Source organism: Buteo buteo, chromosome 5, assembly GCF_964188355.1.
Source record: "Buteo buteo chromosome 5, bButBut1.hap1.1, whole genome shotgun sequence".
Lineage (NCBI taxonomy): Eukaryota > Metazoa > Chordata > Aves > Accipitriformes > Accipitridae > Buteo > Buteo buteo.
The window spans coordinates 31,836,975-31,853,545 of record NC_134175.1 but is presented as its reverse complement, the minus strand read 5'-3'; the positions used below and the strand labels follow the sequence as shown (position 1 = coordinate 31,853,545).

General features: G+C 36.4%; 1 protein-coding gene across 6 annotated transcripts in view; it reads left to right on the top strand.

Annotated features, from left to right (window-relative positions):
* The window catches only part of UBR3 (ubiquitin protein ligase E3 component n-recognin 3), a 122,539-nt gene that overhangs the window by 7,755 nt on the left and 98,213 nt on the right, over nt 1-16,571 (top strand). For 4 of the 6 annotated variants that reach the window (XM_075028473.1, XM_075028472.1, XM_075028471.1 and 1 more), the window contains exons 2-6: nt 6,715-6,854; nt 7,250-7,408; nt 9,120-9,263; nt 9,873-9,922; nt 14,483-14,549. In XM_075028473.1, the coding sequence (XP_074884574.1) occupies nt 6,715-6,854; nt 7,250-7,408; nt 9,120-9,263; nt 9,873-9,922; nt 14,483-14,549 (560 nt within the window). Of the gene's footprint in view, nt 1-6,714; nt 6,855-7,249; nt 7,409-9,119; nt 9,264-9,872; nt 9,923-14,482; nt 14,550-15,884; nt 15,992-16,571 lie in introns of those variants that run through there. The other 2 variants (XM_075028474.1, XM_075028475.1) reach the window with 2 other exon arrangements.

Sequence of the window (16,571 nt, the reverse complement as noted above, 5' to 3'; positions counted from 1 at the left end):
ACTAGGTAAAGGTAAGCTGTACTTAAATGCAGTTACAGAGCATCCACCATTTTTATAAAGACAATATTTTTGCAGCAGAAGACCGTGTTACTCTTGAATTGCTCGGTTGTCTATCAAAATGCTAAAATTCAACAACTTTGTGGGTCCATTCACACATAGGCTTAGCTTCAGCTCTTCTCAGAAGTCCATTCCTTCATTCTCACTGTATTTCTAAGGTCTTACAATTGAAACTGCCAAATCTACTGTTTCTGATTAATAGTGGGTACTTGTATACCAATGAAATTCATTGTAGTTTTATCTACTATGCAGGATGTAAACATCTGAGGACTAACAGAGAATAATAGAAATGCTTTTCTGCAGAGCTTCTTTGTCTGCTTTTTCTTTGAACTGGAGAGCTTGCTTTGCTGAAGGGTGCTCAGTATAGCACTGAGCACCAAGGGAGCTTCTGGTGACTCACTGCCTCTCTTCCTGATGTTCTGCAAGGATTGGAATAGCTTCTAAGAGTCTAACCTGTGATTTCTAGTGTCCTAACCTGGCCAAACAGATTTGTCATGAAGGCTTAGAGCCTGGAAAGATGTCCTTTAAAGGTGTTGGGTTTTTTTGGTTGGTTTGGGTTTTTTGTGGCTTTTTTTTTCTTTTTTTTTTTTTTTCTGGAGAAGCCGTTAATTCTGCCATGTTTTATTGTCCTCCGCTATTGACTCTAGTGTGTCTACTTTGGAGCTTTTTTTGTTAGAAGGGTTAGACTGACATCTTTCCAGTTGGCTTTGCTTCTTATCGGAGTCCCTAATAGCAGAAATGCAAGTATTCAGTTTTGTCTCTGAACTCCTCTGTAGCTTGCAGCTTTCATATAGAGCAGAAGAGCTGTCATTCCTCAGGCCTTGAAGTCAATACCACATGATTCACTTTTGGAAGCCTGTTTTGCAGGTGAAAGGAATTTAACTATTGAAATGTAATTATTAGGGTGTGGGGGGGAAATGCACAGAACTTAATTTTCAGAGGAACAGTTAGTTTATTTCTCTCCATTTCTTCAGTTACCATTGTGTTTGTTATTGGTTAGGGACAGTGGCTTTACATAAAGCAAGGCTGCAATATATCAAAGCCCTTTTTCATCAAGATAATTTTCTAATCCTGATTATGCAAATTGTATTTTGTTCTGAATTAAGATTTGTTTCAATATGTGAACTGCAAAAGCAGGAAAAAAACATTTAAATGCTCTTTACCAATATGTAAAGAATGAAAAACTAGTTCACAGGAACTCTGAGAGACAATTGTAGTGCTCAAAAAACAGTTGGCATCTTGCATCTATTTTGTAGATTCAATGTATGTAAGAATAGTATTTGCTTGTTAGTTTTACAGTGGGGACAAAATGCATACTCTTTTTAAAAAGTGTGTGTTATATTCTTATTTACAAAACTTACTCATTTTGTTTGAATACGTTATGAAACATTACATGACACTGTCAGTCATGTGTTGTACAGTATGAAATGTAGGTAATGTATTAAATAAAAGCTCGGTTTAGATATGACTTACTGTTGCTGAACTGAAGAATCAAGCAGAGGTTTACTTTCTTTGCTTTGGAATTGATTTCCAGTAGTTTCATTTGGGTCCTGTCACTTGGGTCCCAGATTCTTGTCCCTAAAAGCTTCTGTTGAAGTCAGGTACTCAGAACTCTATGTAGTACTGTAAGACTTGTGAAAATGGGATGCTTTCTTTTGACACCTTTATGATCCGGTTTAAAAACAAAGTACTTTTAAATATTGGAAGGCAGGGGACAAAATAGCAGGAGAAAAGTGAGGGTAAAAATAGTCTCTCTATGTATGCATGAACTTATGTCAAGTTTCTGGAATGCAACTGAAACTTGAGACACTGTGGGATGTAGTGGAAGGAAGGCTGACCAAATGTTCAAAAGCTGTAAAGGTGTGGTCTGGCTGGTACTGAAGGCATTTATCAGCTGCTGTAATGACTGGAGAAGTTTAAAAATCCTTTGAAGTGGAGGATTGGGCTTCGCAGTGAGCCTTGTATCTACCTGGTGTGCTGGTTTACCAGGACAGCATCTTCCTGCATTGTTGGGTTTTTGGTTTTCTGTTCTCTGTGTTTTGCTCCCTGTCAGGTCAACAAGGAAAGTGATGATGGCAGGATGATTCTGGGATTTCAGTGTGATTTCCAAGGAGGCAGGTCTGTGAGTGTTGGTGGATTTAAGCTGGCCCAATGAATATTTTTATTTTTTTTTTTAGTAAATAACTTCTGCTAGCTTAGCTTCTGAGCTGGTTTAACACAGGATCAATCGAGTGCCAGTGCTGGAACAAAGCAGAAGGCTGAAGACAGAATTGTGGCAGGACTGACCTAGTTCAACTTAAGCAGTTGTGGAACTGTAGCCTAAAGGAAAGGAGTTATTTTACCTGAAGCCACTGCTAAAACACATTTTGGAAATTCACAATAGACTCATTAAAGACAGAAATAGTAGGAGAGAATGGAATGAATCTGGAAAGTCTAAAGTGAAGGTTGCTCAGAAGATGTTGATGCTGCTTATGTTAATAATACATTGTCCTGGTTTCAGCTGGGATAGAGTTAACTGTCTTCCTAGTAGCTGGTACAGTGCTATGTTTTGAGTTCAGTATGTGAAGAATGTTGATAACACACTGATGTTTTCAGTTGTTGCTCAGTAGTGTTTAGACTATAGTCAAGGATTTTTCAGCTTCTCATGCCCAGCCAGGGCACCTGACCCAAACTGGCCAACGGTGTATTCCATACCATGGGACGTCCCATCTAGTTTAGGAACTGGGAAGGGGGGGTCAGGGATTTGCCGCTCGGGGACTGGCTGGGTGTTGGTCGGCGGGTGGTGAGCAATTGCCCTGCGCATCATTTGTACATTTCAATCCTTTTATTACTACTGCTGTCATTTTATTAGTGTTACCATTATCATTATTAGTTTCTTCTTTTCTGTTCTATTAAACCGTTCTTATCTCAACCCAGGAGTTTTACTTCTTTTCCTGATTTTCTCCCCCATCCCACTGGGTGGGGGGGGAGTGAGTGAGCGGCTGCATGGTGCTTAGTTGCTGGCTGGGGTTAAAACACGACATACATGTTATTCCGTAGATGTCAACAATGTTCCACATCTTACAGATATCAATGCAGCATAAGAAATTTCAGGAATTATATTTGAAGTCATGTGGACAAGACTGCTTGTTAAAGCTCTGTTTTTCTTTAATTGCAAGTTACTGTGTTATTTTCCCCTTTCGCTAAAATTAACCTTGTCTTTTTGTGGAAGAGCAATTTCAAAGGTGGGAAACTGCATAGAAAATAAGAACCAGAATATACTTTTGAATCAGAGAAAAGAATAAGGAAAATGATGATGTTTTTATCTCCTCGTAGACCTATATTTTAGTACTTCCATGTTTGACCTTCAGTGAGATAGGGCTTGAGTATCTCTGGCTGATTAATTGGCACTCTCACTGAAATACTCCTATTCTTAAAGCTCATTGTAGTGTAATAGTAAAAATATTTACAAGGAAGACTGTATAGCGCAAGAAATATGAAGTACTAAAGATTAAATAGGAACTACAGGCTTGTTGGGAAAAGTATTTTGCAATATTGAAATCATGTAATAAAGCTTAGATCAAGGTGATCTGTCAGTTAGCTAGTCAGTCTTCTTCTCCATAGTTATTTTTATTTTTGAGCTTCTTTGGAAAAAATGTGTTTCTTATCTAGATCATATTCACCTTTCATCACCCCCTGTTAGAGAATTCTGCTCCAAGTGGTGGATTTCCAAGGCTTGATGTTACCAGGAGAGATCTGGAAAGTGCTGCTTTTTGTTGCCCTTTAAATCCCTATTTTGATAGTCTCGGAAGCATTTTGAAATGTATATTTATGTAGACAGACAATTCTTTAATAAGGAACTGATGATGGAATAGCTTTGTCTGCTGTTTGTCCAGTGACTCTGTAACCCATTGAGAAGTTTGTCACAGGTGGCTCTTACTGCTTGTAAGAAAAGTTTCCACTTGTTTCTTCGTTGGCACAGCTTGGGGTTCTGGCTCTTCTTTAGTTAAAACAGCTGTTGTTTTAACTCTGAACATCTTCCAAGTCATTATCTGGCATTTTGGTCAATATTTGTAGAATTGTATAGCACTCTGTAAAGGCAATAGAGCTTTGAGTAGCACAGAGTATTGGTATTTCAGGATTGTGGAAGTACCATACAGAGGCAGGATTGTTTTTCAGTAATTCAGCATAAAACAGTCTCATGGGTGAATATTATAAACTTGGGCTCAGTAAGATTTCTTCAGCCTGATTTGTAAATAATAAAACCTGAGCATTAGCTTTCTGGATCATTGTGGCTTAGATTAATTCTTGCCCTTGAAATTCAGTATGGCCAATAGCTTGTCCAGTGGCAAGTCATGTCAGTAAGGACGTATTCTGGGATCCTTACCAGGTACACATTTCTAGCTGTTAGTTAAGAACAGCTACAATAATATATTGATTTCGGCCAATACTTTAATACCGCAGCCTTTGAACGATAAATACAGAATATGGCTCATCTTGTAAAATGATGTTGGCATTTCTACTTTAAGGTTGAGGGCCTGGTATTTAGAAATGGTTCCCTTTTTGGAAGTGCTGTAATTTTTGCATGTGACAGTGAAAGGATGTTTCCTTACAGTGAATCAAATTTGGATTCTTCCTTGATTTTCCAGAACTTGTATTAATATAGTAATAATAGCACACTTTGTAAGTCAATAGTGCTTTCTTGGAAATCTCAAGAGCAGACATGATTCATAACCTTCAGCTACAGGATATGTTAAATTTGGGTTAATTAATCTGTAGGCTGATTCACAAGTGGTATGCTGGCATGGGCTTCTTGGGGAGCAGAGCTTTTTATTTTCTGTGGAAGGAAGCCTTGTGCTTAGCAGAAGCTGGGATTCAGAATGACTTGACGTGTGAGTTTTGTTACTGTGGCTCTCTTAGCTTGTGGTCATAACCAGTGAAACATCTTTTGCCTGAATGCAAAATATATGGCGGGGGACCAGTAAAAGATTTTAAAACATGCTACATTGTAATTCTTTCCTTGTGTGTCTTTTAAGTCTTTATTTACTTTTGATCTCTTCTTACAAGGATGGTGGTGAAAGGGAAACCAGCTACCTTTAAGATAATAAATGAGGTACCATATTGCAGCATAGATCAAGCCAGATTTGTGATTTATGGCAGTTCAGATTTCTGTATGTAGGTGAGACAAAAGTGAATGACAGAAGTGAAAAAGTGAATGACTTTTCATAACTTCTGTGCAAGAGTGAATGACAAAAGTGAAAACCATTTATTTGTGCATTAATTAACACAAAGTTGTCAGTCCTCACTGACCATTTTCTGTTAGGCAACCCCCCCCCCCCCCTCCGGGATAGATAGGCTGTATATATAAACTGCAAATCACCTGGCTAGTACTGTCTTTGTTTACCTTTTTGTAATAAAAACTGTCATCTCTAATGTGTAAGAGCAAAAGAGAAGCCCTTAATCTTTCGTCTTGGGAAGATGCTAGCCATTCTTGTGAAGATGCTGTCTTAATTGTAGGATTTGTATCCTCCTTTGTGTGTGTGTGTGCGTGCATGCGTCCTAAATTCAGATAGTCACTTTGTGGCTTTTTTCTATTTCCTTCTTCTCTTTGAAGGTGATCCTTCAATGGTCCTCAAAGAAGAAAGGCTTAAGTTGTAGAAAGTAGCATGCTACTTCCAGAAAATATGGCATAGCAAATGTAGTGAAGACATGAATAAATTTAGAAAACACTTTTCATATTCAAACAAAGCTGAATCCATTTCTGAATCTTTATGTTGAAAAATTACGGGTAAAATCTAGTGAATCTTTCCAGTAAAGTTTACTCTTGTATGATGTGTTTTTAGACTCTCTATTCCTTTTTAGCTTCTTTTTTGACATGGGTAAATAACTCTGATGTTGGTAAATGTCCTTTTCTAAAAATAGATTGGGAGCAGAAAAGTATTCAGTGGCTCTTGAGTCAGGCTCATGTTAAGTCAGTAGGAAATCATTCTGTCTGCTCTAATGGGGTTTGGCTCAACCTCATGTCATAGTGCATTAGCTAAGCCTCAACTACTACCATACAGGAATTCTCCAAAGAAGAAATGTTTTCTTTTCTTTTTATATGAAACAATTTGCACAGCTTTTGCAGTGTGTTTCTATCATCCTTTGATAAGTAAATCTTAGTTGCTATACTTTTGAAATATTGATCCTGAAAACTCTTAGGCTTTTGGAAGTTGTTTTGATTAATGTCAAAAGATGTTTTAAAACAAGTTATTATCTGAATGAGGACTTGAAGAATTGGGCCAGCCTCTGAGTATTTCACAGAAAGGAGAAAAAGTGTTTTAGTTTGATACTTTCAATTAGACTGTTTAGAAATGGGGAGGTAAGTCTTGATAAAGAAAAATTCAGTGTTCTTCTAATTGTTCAATGGAAGATGCTTCTAACATGTATGGGAAAAAAATGGGATGTTAGATATTTGAACTTTGAGAAGGGGAAAAAAATTGGCAGCTTTATAATTCTCTGGACTTGGAAACAAAATGGGTTTGAACATAGTAGTTGGAATTTCAGAATACCATTTCAACACCACCTTTAATGTAAAAGTATATACTCTCTGAAAAATGAAAAAAGTAATGGTTTTCTTAGTATATGTTAACTCTGCTGAGCTGTGCTTGGCTAACATTTTTCTCATCTGTTTTATAGGTTTTGTAAAAGACACCGGATTAAGTCGAATTCAAATGTTCCATGTGTCCCGAAAGACTTGTTGATGATGTCAGAATTAGTTCTTCCACAGTTCATCTTTAGTCTTATTCAACACTTAAGAGAGGGGTATAATGAGCCTGGTATGTTTTAAATTTGCACGTATCTAGCATATCTTACCATGCTGCTATCTCTTGCTTTGCAGTCTGTGAAGACAAAGTACATGAATGCTATCTACAGTTTATATAATTGAATTTTGTGCCTATTTTCTGAACAAAGTTACTACCTGGCTAGGCAATTTGATTTTGTTCTCTGCTGAAGAGCTGCTTAAACATGTTTTAAGGTTTACCTAGCATTGTGTTGAGCTCTTCCAGAAAATGAAATCAGGATTAATTTGAAACTTGTACATGTGAATTTTAGAGCATTATGAATATATAAATTAATTTCTTTTGTGGTTGTCATAGCTGTTCTGTCTTGTGAAGGTCTTGGCCAAATTACATTACATTTACACCAAAAGTTCTTGTTATGTGGTTTTCAGCTCTTGATCTGCCATCAGAGAAAGACCTTCATAAAATCCTCCAGGTTTTGGAGCCTCATGTTTCCTTTCTAGAAGACTTGACCAAAATGGGAGGAGCAATGCGATCAGTTCTTACCCAGGTTTTGACTAGCCAACAGTTCTACAAAGATCTTAGCTCTGGTATGTTTGTGTTATTTCTAATAATTAAATTTTCAAATTATGAGGAATTTAAGGGCATAAATTTTATCACTTCAGTTCCTGCGTTTTTTTGTTTGACTTCTCAAAACCCAGAAAAATGCATGTTTTTAAGGATATTTTTTTGTTGTTGACAGAAGAGGGGGTGGGCTCCAGGAGCAACTAGAAACATTTGTTATTAAGACCTGTAACAGCAAATCTCTTATCTTCCCTGTTCTGGATAACTGCATAAAGATACATTGTTCCAAAAGAGTTTTTATAAAAAAATCCATTCTCTTTAAAGTGAAGTGAACACTTCCAAATAAGGTATATCAAGCTTATTCAAAGTGGAATATGTCTGACTTATTTTGGGATCTGCTCTCACAGAGGTTACTGGAGGAGACCTGAATGGCAAAAGGCCATTGTCTGTCTTGTGCTTCTGTGCAAAGGCTTTTTTTTTTGTTTTCCTAAAAACACTGCCACCACCCCCCAATTATTTATTCCATCCTGTACCAAATGACAATGAATCTGAAAATGTTGAGCTGTCACTATTAAACCCAAACCACCTATTATAAATTAACTCCATCTTATTTTCTTGTGATTAGGAGGTGTCCTTTTTGAGTCCTTCGAGTACTTCCTTTGCATAGGTATGGAACAAAGAGTAATTACTGTAGATTTAAGTTGCCATAACTGGCTTGGGCAGCAGCTAGTTGAACAATAGGCAACCTCCAAATCTTTATTTGGAAGGAGAAACACTTAGGAAGGCTGCCTCAGGGACAGTTTTCTTTTTTCTGTTTCTTTCCTCTTTTTCTCTCCTGTTTGATAATATTTGAATGGGAGGAGTTTAATGACTTCCCTTTTCCTATATGTAATGGATTTCCTGAGATAGAAGAGTGGAGAGGGAATGGGAAGTAAGGCATTCTTAACTGGACTCTTGGAATGGAGAATATGTGTGTCTAAGTAGGTACAGTTTGTGGGTAGGGAAAGCAAAGAAAAAAGAGCAAAACCTGTCCTTCTGACTTTGAATGCAAAAGGTGCACAGCTAAAAAGATGCTGTCGTCTTTTTCATGTTTTCTTAAACACTTGACACAATTTATTTCTCTAAAGTTTGTTTTTTCCTTAAATAACAAATGTGTTGGGTTTTTGTGTTTTGTTTTGGGTTTTTTTAGTCCATTTTTTTGTGGAAAATTGTATACCCCAAGCGTGCAGTGTGACTGCTTCATCAAACAGTTGAAATGATGGTATCTTTATGAATAGTCTTCGTTAATTGCAGCTGTCAAAACTTGAACTGTGAAAGAAAAAATCCCAAATATTAGAAATTATATATGGCGTATTATCATTACTGGGGTTTTTTTGTTGGTTTATTTTTTTTCCCATTGGAAACAGTAGGTCCCTGTCCTTTCTGTCCAAAACCAACTGTTTTGAAATATTAAAACAAATCCTTTTTTGCTGTAGTGTTAATGGTGGCAGTGCTGGTAAAATAGAAATGAAATACATCATTTAGAAGAAAACACTGTGTTGGAGGGGAAAAACTGAGAAGGTTTCTGGTCTTTTAGATTTCAGTTCATCAGTTGGAAGAACATTTAGCTTCTACATCTCGTAACTGTACAGCTTATTAAAATGTTATGAACCATTTTTTAGACTGCTTGTATAGAATATAAAGTAGATGAACCAAGTAGCTATTGTACTTCAATGCTGTTTTACGTATGTATTCAAGGTGTTGGAGAGAATGCATGTACAAAGAAAAGTCATGAAAAGTACCTCATTGCCTTGAAGGGTTCTGGACTGGCATTTCCTGAGGATAAAATTGCATGTGGTATGCAGGAACAAGGAGCTGGAACTAGCACATTACCAGTTCAAGGTTTGTGTAGAAAAATATTTTAAGAGAAGACTTGATTATTGCTGGTTTTTATATAAACTGTTCTTTTAGCTTATTTTTAAAAAAAACCCCAAATCTTAATGAAACTTAAGGAATTACCTGTTATTAAGTGCACCACCAAATTACAGGACTCATTTTAATTCTATGAACAAAGCTAAACATAATAACTTTTTGTTACTAATATACTAAGCATCATTTCCTAGTCATAGAATTAGTGGAATTTGAGTAGGCAAGATGAAATTGCTCGTAGTGGAATTTTGTCACTGCAACTAAGTTAAGCCACCTATTCTTGCAAAAGTGCTGTGGATTTTTTTTTTTGGATCACTGAAGGCCATCAGCGTTTTTTGCAATTTCTGAAAGAGCACTTCACTGTTAACTCAGTACGTTGAAGTTCTGCAATGGAACGTACTTGCAAATCCCTGATTTTGTATTGCTTAGAAGTCTTACTCCAACTTCTCAGTCCACTGCTGTGTATCTTTTAAAGAAAGTTAATGTAGTGTTTCATTTCATAGTGGCTCATTAAATATCGTAAAATACTCTTTTCAGTATAAGACTTATGAAAGGAATCTCTGAATTTTTTTATTTCAAAAGGTTTAGCAGGTGCTACGGCAACATCAGGACAAGGGGATTCTTCAGATGAGGTGAGACTGTTTTTAAAGACTATGATGAACTGCAGCGGAATATTAAATGGAGAGAATGCTTGCAGCCAAATCCCACAAACTTGAACTCTTCTATCTACCACATGTTCTCTCCATTTTAATAATTAGAAATAATGGAGATACAAAGGAATAGCTCATGCCTTTGATTTACTAAGGACCTCTTGAAAAATCCTTATTGTTGCTAATACTATTTCAGTTTAATTTATGTATGTGATGTAGAAGAAACTTGTGTAGGTAGTTCAAAAGTCACTATCAAGTAAATTGGGCTTGATTAAAGCAAACCTAAAGCATGTGATGCTGTGAATGGTGTTAGCAGGTTTTGGTACTTGAGAATCCAGCTGAACCGGTGATAGCAGCAGTGAGAATTTCTCTGTAGATGAATTCCCATGTGTAGGCTTGACCTTACTTACCAAACACATTGAGTGGGAGTAAAAAGGAGGGAATCCCCTTTTAGATTGAGCTGTAATAAATAAGTGGAATTTAATGAGGAAAGTTAAATTCTGGTAGAGTTACTGTATCAATTTATTCTCATTTATTTTGCCCTACTATTTAAAACCTAATTTCAACCAGTAAGTCTCAGCAGCCATTCTGGTAGGGTAGTATAACAAACTTTAAATAATGCAAAGTATAGTTTTTAATAGTTTTTTTTGCTTATATTGAATTTTATGTGAACAAGTATCAGAGTAAAAACAATTGTTTGTGTATGTCTAAAAGAGTTGTATGACATGTTTGCCTCTGTCACGAGCACAACAGCATCTGTTACGCTTTCAGCAGTGCTATTTATAATTTGGCATTTTTCAAAGTAATGCTTGTTGTTTTTTCACCATTGCTTGACAAACAGACAAAAAAACAAACATGAAAGACTGCTGATAGTATCACTTTTAATGCCCGTGAAAGAAGGCGGCAATTCAAGTTAATGTTGTTAACCTCAAGTAGTATTTTCAAATAAACTTAAAATGGCTCAGCATGCTTCTTTCTGTTTTCCCCCTATAAGTGATGATGAGAGGGGAGTAAACTAGTTAAGCGTCTGAAGAGAGGTTGGGTATCACTGGCATTTCTTCTGAGAAAGAAGTCTAAGAGGGAGATAGAGATGTATTTGAGGGAGAAGGAATTTTATATCAGGAAAAGATGATTTTTTCAAGGAAAAGATACTTCATCAATAAAGAAGGGAGGAGTTACAGCAACTACATTATAGCTTGCCAGTTAAAGATACCTGTTTTCTAGAGAGATTTTTCTTTCTGATCTCCAGGATATAAATATACATGCAGGTATTTTATTATGTTATGGCAGATGTGATTTTTCTAAATTCAGATTCTGCATATACTCACATACCTGGGATCAATTTTTAAGATACATTGTAAAAAAGCACAAGGCCCTGTTTTGACAGGTGTATTTAGAAAATTTGCCAAAAGAATGAGGAACTAACATGCAGATAAAACAATAAGCACTCAAAATTTAAATGTTCTTTAGTATATATTTTCACTTCTGATTTTTCCTTTCATAGCTTTCATAAAATCACATTTCTACAGTATGGGGTGCAATTAAAAATAATGTCAAAAGTTTCTTTATTTTTTTTTTAAACAAAAAACCCCTTAGTTAGTGGCATCTCTGAAGAGACTTAATTTTCTGTTTTATAATCTTTTTCTTAATCATGGTCTGCTTGATAAAGATGAATTGCTGAAAAGAAAGTCAAGTCTTTTAATCCAAAAGCCAAAACAGAACTGTGCAGGTGGAAGGCTGAAATGCTTATTAGAAAAATGACATTACTAGAGAAATGCTTCCTAGAGGAATGAGGAAGAAGTTATCTTGTTTTATGACTTCTCTTCCTCTCCCCTGCCCTCCCCCCATAGTTACGAAGGGCATTTACAACTTTTTTTATGCCTTACTATACTCTCTTACAGCAGAGTAAAACTATGTTCTAATTAAGAAATGTGGCAAGAGTACACTTCTAACTGGATTTTCTTCCTCTGGTATTTAAGATGAACCTCGGAAAGATAATGTTCTTTCTTACCAAGTGAGTCTTAAAGGTAGCATTGTTTCAGAGATGAAAGGCTAGATTACAAAATTTACATATGCTACAAATTAGAGCAGTGCTTCTGCAGGGAACTAAGTAGCTTGAAAAGTTTTGCATAGTTCAGTATTTAGTTTCACTTCTACTGTAGTAGATGGTTCTAAGCTAAAATTGAACCTGGAGGATGGATGTATCCTGACTTACGTGTTATGGATTATTTTGTTTTGTTCCCCCCCACCCCTGCCCCAAAACAGTATAGGCTCACTTGTGCTTTACTTCTCAAATGGTTTGTGTTCCATCCTGTGGTATTTTGGAGACAACTGACCATTAGTTTGCTTTATTAGCTTTTCTTCCTCATGTTTTTCTTTGTGCAAAAGGAGCAAAAAAAGTCCCTCTCTAAACCTGTCCTCCTATTTAAGAAGTTTTTATGTTCCAAGGAATCAATAAAACCCAATCCATGAATGCTTTTACTACACTGACGAATAAACCTTTTTGTATTAGATATCTCAGTTTGGCTGCCCTTGTAGTTTAATGAGCACTCAGTGCCTTATTACTTAGTTACATAGTTATTGACTCCAATTGCTGTTTAATGTAATTGTACAAAAATCTATGTATAGTATCTAATATTACATAAAGTTTATTATCTGAATTTGCAATAGATGTGGCACACCTTAGGCATATTGCTAAATATTCTATTATGTAAAGTAAATCTACAAAGCTTTTTGCTGTTATCCAGGTATATTTACACAGCATTATCTAATGGGTAAAAATAAGGTGTTCTACATTTGCTTACTCATTCTCTTATTCTTTATCCCTGGGCTTGGCAGACACCATGTGACCTAGCACTTGCTATCTCAAGGCTGTTGAAACTCCTGCACTTGACATTAAGATTTAACCCTACCTTGCAGCAGAAATGGAAACCAACTGTCTAATATTGAGGAAAGCTTTTCTCATTAAGTCACTCATAAGTTTTCTTTGGTTTAGTGAAATCACTTCAAAAGTTGCAATCAAGACTGTTACATGTTTAAGTTTTTTCTAATACTGTAGAAGAGGAAACACACTGTGCCGGAGCAGTGGTGTTGGAGGCTAGAATCCAGCACGTTAATCACAATTTATATACCCAAATGCATTATTTTCTGGTTACGGCCCCTCTAGCAACTCTCGGGATTAACTGAGACTGCTGAAGAGGTCTTGAGACCTCTAGCTATCAACTTTCTAGATACAGGAATTTAGATTCCTTTTCTTCACAGCAGGAGACTTGAATTGCAGAGTCTTGCAGTTCATAGTAATAGCTCAGCAGGTCTGATTTTTGCTTTAGAGTACTTGGGCCCCTCTGATAGGGGAGTGGGCAGTGGCAATACCCTGCAAACTGACTGGCTTCCGATTGAAGTACAAAAGCAGCTTGTGTTCACAAAGACCCCAGGACACCTAAGAGTCCAAATGTGTGTCCATCTTAAAATGAATTTTCAGATGGAGGTACTGAAAGGATAGGAAAACTCAGACCTTTCATTAACATGATACTTTTGGTCAGTCCTTAGATATAATATATGAATCATCTTTCTCCCCGAGGAAGCATAGTCGCTTCTTGAGTACCAGGTTCTTTATTTTTCCAGTGAAGTTTGGAAGTAAGATACAGCATTTGCTTAGATGAGAAGGATATTAGTTACTTTTTTTTAACAGTAGATATCTGCATTGATTATCTCTCATTATATTAGATCCAGTAGGAATATTTCTTTATTTCCACTGTTTCATTAGGACTACCATAGTTAGTAAAGATGCATGCAGCATTTAGTATAGTCCTGTAATGTCACATTCTTTTTTAACACCCAGTGTTAGATTTTGTAAAGTGGTGGTGATGATGTTTTTGACTTGCATTGCGTTTTGGAACCTTTGCTGTTTTATTTGCAGAGTGCCTTGAAAGCTTCAGATGATGAGTGCCTGCGTAAAGTGTTTCCATTATTCTGTAGGGAACAAGCAATTAGAATTCAGCAACTAGAATTGGCCTCTTAAAGGTGTCAAAATCCTTTATTCTTGGATCAAAACTTGATATTGAGTAGAAGATGTCTAGGTAATTGTCTGTGTTGCCAACTTGAATAGCCAATATGTTGGCTGATACTTTTTTTTTTTTAGGAAACAAACCCCAAACCCTACAGATTAATAAGGTGAAACCTTGGATGTGCAACAGTTAGAAATTTTGTAGTGTTAAACATTTTTGTAGCAATCAGTTTCAGAAATCAAAGCAGATAACCTTACAAAATTAATTAAATAGATGAAGATCTCTGAACTTGCTGATGATAATGTAGCCTGTAGGGGGAAAAAAGACATTTGAAAAAAATATGGTTTTTCTAACGAGTTGCACTGAGTCCATGGTTCCTGTAAACAGCAAAAGTATTTTTCTGATAAGAGAGTATATTCAGGGCTTTTCTGTTTTAGCTTGATAGTTAAACCAGAATTTTGAGAGCATACCGTCTCTTGGCAATAAAATTCTAAATATACGATTATCAATTTTTTAAACTCTTCCCCTACCCCAGGAGGACCAGGATGGTAGCCAAGGTGTGGGCAAGCGCAAGAGGGTGAAACTAAGCAGCACCACCAAAGGTATTTATAAAGTACTGATCTCAATTTACCATGCTTGCTTTATGTCTATCTTAAAAATTATCTAGGAATATTCATTCACTTTCCAAGCACTGTAGTGCTGCATGTGACAGATATTAAACATAGCAAAGTCTAAAAAAGAATAGCAAGTGAAATTGTGGTAATTGGCAACTTTGATTTCCCTTGAGTGAGTGCCACTGTCTGGGACTCTGTTTGACCAGTCATTTTGTCACCTTCATGTCATAAGTTGACCTCTAAAAATTCATTCCATTTTCACTGTGTGGCTGGCAAGGTGGCAATACAGCTTGACAAAAAATTTTTGATGTATTTGTTCTTAACAATATTTTTTTTCATTATGCCACTGTACAGTATGATTGTGTTCTCAGCTAGGCAAGAATGGCTCTCTCTGGTTCTGGTTGGTCTTTTTGTACTGTTCTAGTAATGTTTAAGAAAAGATACTTGAATGAAGTCTCCTTTGAAATCACTCCATTCTTTTCCTAGATTGAAATGAGTCCTCTGTGCAATTTCTAGTCCAAAATGAGCAGCACTCACATTGAGATCAGTGCAAGTTTTAATTCAAGAATGAACATAGGCTAGAGACAAGGTAGCCCTATCCTGTGCTTGTCCTTGACATGTTTTTGTGCTAAAAAGTGTTTAAGTAATAATATTTAAACTCTTATGATTAAAAAAGAACACTTTGGGGGGGTGTGTGTGTTTTTTTTTAATATGAGTATGAGGAGACTGACATAGGAAGCACAAAGAAATTGCAAGCCCTGAGAAAAGAACATCCAGGTGAAAAAACTGTGGTGAAAGTTGGAATAAAATTTCTGGAAAGGCTTTGGAGTGAAGGTTTGGAACTTGAATTTGAAATGCAAGGGTTCATGAAGTCAGTAAAAAGGTATGAAGGCATTGTGAGCAGTATGGGAAAGTAAGATTGATTGCTTCTAGTGGTTTCAGATTGAAGTAAAAGATAGAGAAGCTGGAAAAGCAGAGAACTAAATGTTTTGGCAAAGGTGGTATTAAGAGGTGATCTTAGAAATGGTGTGTGAAAGATTGTGGCAGAGAATAATAATGTGGAAGAGGTGGTAGTTTTGGAGAAGTGCAGGAAACTTACAGACATTCAAGGAAAGCTCTCTTACTTGAATTTTAGAGGCTGTTAGCTTGTCTAAAAGGTAAGTTAGAGTCAGGTAATGCAGGAAAAAATGCTGATTTTCTGATGCGTAGTAGGAAATAGGCAGTGGGGAACCTCAGGCTGAGAAGCTGCCAGATCTGAAAACCAGTATCAGCTGTGGCATTTCAGGAGAAGTGATACTTTAATTCAACATTTCATTTCCCCCCAGGATTGTAGTCTTCCCCCTCTGAGGCATCCCAACATGGACTGTGCTCATGATGTTGATAGCTCCTAATATCAGCCCCAGAGAAGGGAGTCTGCCAATGGGGGAAGGGTAAGTATCTGTTTTTATTAAATATTGAATAGTTTTCTGAAGTTTTCAGTATTCATATTTTATGTCCAATAGGGTATAAAATAAGAGTATGAAAAGAAAATTTTAGAAAACTGAGTATTGAATAAAAACAGATTTACCTTTTCCATACAAGCAGACTCCCTGTTCTATCGTAGGTCTTTAGTGGTACTGTCTTCATAGAGGGTTATTTATATGCTGGGGATATCTTGGAATGCTAAGACTCATATTCTAGAGAGATGTTTACAACAGTCTATGGGGTCTTTGTGGCACTAGGAAAGAATAAAAGGTTTCTTAAAAGAAAACACAGGTTTTATGGTGAGGTTCGTTGATACAGGTATGGGACTGAGTATTGAGAGGATTTTTTTTTTTTTTACTCTGTTTTAAAACCTGCATCCTGCATCCATCTGAAATACCTGATGTTTAAAACAATTTTAAACCCACAGGCACTATATATTTTTCTTTTTATTTGTTGAAAGAAATTTAAAATTATGTGGTGCTTTTCACAAGAGTGGGAGCATTAGTCCCAGTGTTCTTGACAAATTTTCCAAGTTGGGTAAGAGCA